Genomic DNA, 6034 nt, shown 5'->3' on the forward strand with positions numbered 1-6034 from the left:
TTTGTTAGTGGCGGCACCAGAAAGGTGTGAGAAGTGCAAAGCAGGCTGAACACAAGAATACCATGGGGAGGGGGGGGGGGCAGAAATCAAAATTTTAAGTTTCTACTAATTATATTTTCCCTAATTTTGCACCTAAAAGTTAAAAAAACATCAATAAAAGAAACAACCTTTATTTTTTAAACAAAATCAAGCTTAATGCTCATATGGGTGTATAATAGGTGCGTTATAAGCACTAATTTTTCAAAATGCATAATACAATTATACATGCTGATTAATGTTTGGATTTACCTTAACTCAGGGGAACAATTTTTAATAAAAATTTTGGTCAGTTAGACTTTTGAGCTGTTACAGAATGAAATAAGCATCTTGATTTCAGAACTGCAGTTAGTTTTCTTCTACCATATCAGGGTTTTTTCTCTACACCTTATGTGAATGTGATCTGTGTTTACTGACTAAAATTTAAGTTTATTTTAAAATTTCCAACAGAAAAGAAACTAAGTTTAAGCCAACCAGAATTGCCTGGAGTGTCAATTGGAAACAACTATAAGGAATAAATTTTGTACAATAACCCATTTATTTAAATGTCTAGAGATATACGAGCAAGAATGCATGTTGCAAAATGTCAGAGAATGATTTAAACAGAAAAAATCACCAATTTCATCCAGTTGTGTCTATTGTGAGTTCAAGTTCACTGGGGACACATTTATTCTACAAATTGTTATGCACACCACTCTGCAGATGAATCAATATGTATCATCCAGGAATTGGGAAACACAATAGTAGATTAACAGAACTAATTTGTTACAATGGAACCCGAATTGTTTATAACCTAATTTAAAATTAAGGTTTTTGTGTTCTGAACATAAAATGTGGGAAAACTTTTAATTGTATAGTAGTAACTATTCCTGAAGCATTTTTAATTCTGCTAAAAACAGTCACTTTTGACTGTTATATGTGCATGAAATAATTTTTCTTAAGGTATTGCAACTTTTTATAGATAGCAAATTCTGTTACAGGTTTTACAGAGTGGTTCTTCTCTTCATCAGCAAAATGACTCGCAACTTTCATTTTCTAAATGGATCCTATGGCAAACAACTCCACAGAGGACTCATTTCGTTTCACACTCAAGGCAGACGTCCACCCTTGTTGAAATTATGGAACTAATTGAAACAAGTTCAGAAAATATTCCAAAGTTCGACTTGTCGCCCAAGATGTTGGATAAATTGTATCCCACAAAGAAATGTGGAACAGGAGTATACAATGGTTCAAACTCGAATAATGTGCCTTTGTATGACTATGAAAACATGTTACTTGAAGAAGACTCAGATGTTATTTGTCTAGGGTCTGAACAAAACTCGTTGCTTGAGCAAGAAGTCATTCAAAGAACATCTTTCTCTTTGAATAGTGAGAAATTCAGCCCCAAAGACAATTTACTGAAAAGATTATTTGGTATTGATTTCACAAAATCTTTAAATAAAGGTCCTCCTCTCAATTTAAAGCCGCCTCCATTAAAAATAAGCGTCGGAAGTTTTGACAATGATCATGTGGTAGAAGTGAAAAGCACTAAATCATTTGATACAATACTACACATTTTGAATAAAAAAATAACTGCAAAACTAAAACGCAAAGCAAAAGAACTAGGCAGGAATATTCCTTTCGGACTCCCGATCACAAAATTGCGAACAAGCAATGATTCAGTTTTAAATGAACGAAATAATTTAAGCCAATCTGTCAATGTTTTGGATTCCTCATTAACTAGTAAATCAATAAGAAATGAGCTTAGCTGTTTAAATGGTTCTCTTTATTTGAGCAAGGGAAGTAATTTCAGGGAAATGGAAAAACTTTCTGATGGCAAAAGTATAGTGTCATCTCTTCAATCGCCGAATCTCAACTGTGTTGAAAAACAAAACAAAAGTTCTTGTGCAGTATTCGACAGTTTAGAGGCTTGTGAAGCAATTTCTTTCGACCTAGATTTTGATTTTCCGGATGAAATCTTAGAGTCTTCTAAAGTTCCTAATTTTGATCATGGAAAGACTGCAACTTCACCATCATGCCTAGCAAGAGAAACCAAGACACCTCAGGTGGATAATACTTTGAAAACCAATAATTCAAAAGATGTTTCAACAATCCTAAAGCAGTTTTCAAGCTCAAAACAAGATAATTCACCCAATCTTGATACCTCTTTTTCCCAAACCTTAAAAGTTAAAAAAGTTGTTATGGAAAATGATGTTGTGTGCACTAGCTCCTTCAGAGCAGAAAAGAATCAAGATTTTTGTGTCAATGAGTTTGACAATCCCAAAAGTTCTGAAATAAATATTTTTTCTAGTACAAATCCATACAAATCAGCTTTTGGTTCTTCATTTAATAATGATTGTAAGAAAAGGACGTTAAATACTTCTGTTGGCGCTACCCAGTGTACATTAACTCAATTAGTGGACATGATTAACAGCACTGGCCATTTAGAGAAAAATAACCAAATATTGGAGAGTGAAGCACTTTCTGAAAGTCCAAAGTCAAATGCTCCTAGTAGTTCTGATGATGAAATAGCTCCCACTCCACCTAAAAATAGTCAAAAGTTACAACGAATCATCAAAAGTGTCCCTAACTTTGACTGTAGGCATCTTTTAAAGAGGTCGACATCCGTATCGGAATGTTCTTCTAAAGATGAAAAGCCTCAAAAATCCGAAACTGAAGTTGGTCATGGTTCTCTTCCTCAACTCCCTTCAGTCTTTGAATGTAACAATGATGAAAAATTTTCAAACAATGAGCAGGATAAGCTACCAGCCATAAAAGAAGCAGATCTGGGGGCAACACAAAAGTTAGAGTTTGATATCTCGTTTGACTTTTTCACCTCACCTCTTCCTTCAGAGGCAGATTGTCTTCAGGAGAACATTTGTGATAACACAAAATCTGAAGTATTTCCACAAACATTTCATAAATCAGAATTGCAGTGCCTTAATGAGCCAAATGTAATGAGTCCAGAAAGTAATGATAATACAACTATTAGACCTGGTGTTGTTCAACAAGTAAGAAAAGAGGAATCATTGCGTGCTCTATCCACAGAAGACAATTCTCCAGAAGTTCCAAATGCTTTTCCAGAGTCTGATGCCGAAGAATATAATTTGGACAATTTACCTTCACAAAGCATTTTGCAGTCTTCTACAATAGGTAGTCCAGTCAAAAATTGTTTCCCTAAAAGGAATTTGTCTCGGGAAAATATTCTTGATGACAGCTTATTTAAAGTACCAGAGCCAAGAGCCTTTCTGGCCTCCTCAAGGATTTGCAAGGATTCTGTGTCGAGTGTAACTAATAACATTAAAGAATTGGTGCCAGACATTCCTTCTAGTTCTAAAAGAAGGTTCATCGACAACGATGATTCAGATGATGATTTCCAGTTCGTGAAAAAGTTGAAAACAACCAGCTCAAAAAGTGATGATAGTCATAGTGACAAAAAAGTCAATTCAAAAAGTGCCAAAAGTAAAAAGAGGAAGAGGAATAAGTTTCTTCTCACTCAGGCTGATGTTTCGGAGCCAGACAGTTCTGAGGAAGAATTCAGTGCAAATGAAGACATGTTAGATGACAGTTTTATAGATGATGGTACACTTTCCCAACAAAATGATACTGATCAACATGCTTTGTATCTGAGGTCAATAAAAGGTTTTGCTGGCTTGCCGCAAAATTATAAACTAAAATTTCTTGAACCTCGAAATGACAGTGGTGCTACAGAAACTATTTATGACGACTCCAACTATGAGTTTGATAGCTTTTGCGTTGGCGATAATGATGTTGAATATCTTAGTTCTGAGAATGACAAAACACCTGAAAGAAGAAAGACTGGTATGAAAAGATTTAAACGTATTCGTACAATGGACTCTAGCAGCTCAAATGATGAAACATCTCCGAAGAAAAGTTTTAAACTTACCGGTGGTGAGGAACGGTGTTTTAATGATGATAGTGTGACAAGTAAAAATATTTCAAACACATTAAGAAGATCAGCAAAAGGTGCAGAAAACCCTCAAGAAAATTCTGTGAACAAAGCAATGGAAAAATGCATTTACAGTGAAAAATTTTCATCAAAATTAGCAAGGAAGGTGTTTCTGAATAAAACTGCTGCGGTTGTCCGCAATAATACAGCGCCTCAGAATGCCGCAGCTTCCAACATGTTTCCTGATTGTGATAGGAGAAACAAATTACAGGCAACATCTTCTGATTTTAAAAGTCTTCCTGAACAAGATGATATTGAAATAGTTTATGATTCCACAAATAATAAAATTTCCAAACATGAAGTTTCTCTATTATTTTCTTCTTTTCAAAATGAAGACTGCCGAAATATTCAAAACAATGTAACATATAATGACAACCATTCCATTCCTCCAGAATTTGCAGATGAAGTAATGTGTTTTGATTTAGAAAATTTAGATGAGAATTTATCTGAATTTGAAGGTATTGAGAGTTTTGGCGCTGAAAAAAACAATCAGGAAGAGCGAAAATTTGCAATGGATAAGATAAATGTAAATGAAGATGTTCCCCATAAAGATTCAGATGAAGTAATGTGCTTTGATTTGGAGAATTTGTCTGAGTTTGAAGATATTGAGCACTTTGCCATTGAGAAAAACAAACAAGGGAAAAGAGAAATATCAAAAAATCAGATCAACGTCAAATCCAGCAAAAAAAAACTCTTCAGTGAAGATGCTCTTCATAAAGATACTGATGAAGTAATGTGCTTTGATTTAGAAAACTTTGATGAGAATATATTGGATTTAAGAAATAGTGAAAGTTTTGGTACTGAAAGAAACCAACAATTGGAAAAAGAAGCTCCTGTCAAATTCACTGAAAAAGAGAAGTGTGGAGGTGTAGTTCATAAAGACGACAGTGAAGCAAACAAAAGAAACCCAAACTCTGCCCTTGAAAATTGCAATGAAGTTCCTTTTGACGATGTGTGGAATCATCCAGCTAGTTTTTGCTTTGGATTTGATGAAGCTGCTGACAGTGCTGTGGCTTCGAAGAGTACCACTGAAAGTAAAAATAATCCCCGAAACATTCCAATTCTCGTTGATTCTCGTGAACTCGCTTCCGGTAAACCAGTCATTTCCCTCTTGAGGAATAAATTCGGAATCAATCCAGTGGTGATGCACTTAACTTCCGCTGATTACGTAATCAGCAGCAGACTGGCCATCGAAAGGGTTCTCGATTCAGAATTTTTGAATCAGCAAATGCCGCCGAGGATCATTGAGAAAATTAAGATCATGCAAGAGATGTACGAGAAAATAACTGTCGTCATCGAAAAAGATAACCGCAAGCAGAGGTTGAGCTTCAGCAAGAATGACACTAAATACCTCAGCTTTTCTCTGAATGTTTGTTGGCACGAGAACACAAACATCTTGTGTTCCATTTCACCTGAACACACCGCCGAGTTGCTGTTCAGCCTTGTCCAGAAAGAAATGAAAAGGAATCTCCACATTAGCGTGCCGACTGTAATAAACTCCCGTAATCAAGACCTTTATAACTTTTATTCCAGTTTTCCTCTAGTCAGTCCCATCTGTGCCTTCAACTTCATGTACAATTTTCCTGTTTTAAGAATGTTTTTTGAGAGCTCTGCTCACGAAATCAAGAAAGCTGGTTTGATATCAAGCAAAAGAGCTTTGAAAATCTTTAATTATTTAAGGAGTGAGTACTTCCATATTGATTCCTAATTATTGGTATCAAAAATGTGAAATTCAAATGAAACAATCAAGATAATGCATTAGAAATGTGTCAAACACAATACTTGTTTTTGAGTAAATTGTTTTAGTTTGAGCATTTGATAACAGGAGAAAATCTTGCCAAATGCAATATTTAAGAACCAAAAACCTACTCTGCCAAATTCTCAACAACATTCAAACATGACAAACCTTAGGGCATTGGCCATTTTTCAGTTTAGCAAAATTTTCCATTTTTTATCTAATGTCTCTCTGTTAAAACTGTAAAAGAAATATATGAATTGGGGAAAATGTCTTTCAACTTTGAATAAAAAAGTGTCTATATATAGATTTTA

At 34.8% G+C, this 6034-nt stretch overlaps 1 protein-coding gene across 1 annotated transcript in view; it reads left to right on the forward strand.

Annotated features, from left to right (window-relative positions):
* LOC129220606 (Fanconi anemia group M protein-like) overlaps positions 1 to 5750 on the forward strand; it is a 57120-nt gene extending 51370 nt beyond the window's left edge. The window contains exons 13-15 of the mRNA XM_054855036.1: positions 1017 to 1449; positions 1927 to 4173; positions 4321 to 5750. Of these exons, the coding sequence (XP_054711011.1) occupies positions 1017 to 1449; positions 1927 to 4173; positions 4321 to 5693 (4053 nt within the window). The 3' untranslated portion in view covers positions 5694 to 5750. The remainder of the gene's footprint in view (positions 1 to 1016; positions 1450 to 1926; positions 4174 to 4320) is intronic.
* The last annotated feature ends 284 nt before the right edge of the window (positions 5751 to 6034 follow it).

This window comes from Uloborus diversus, chromosome 4, assembly GCF_026930045.1.
Source record: "Uloborus diversus isolate 005 chromosome 4, Udiv.v.3.1, whole genome shotgun sequence".
NCBI classification, from domain to species: domain Eukaryota; kingdom Metazoa; phylum Arthropoda; class Arachnida; order Araneae; family Uloboridae; genus Uloborus; species Uloborus diversus.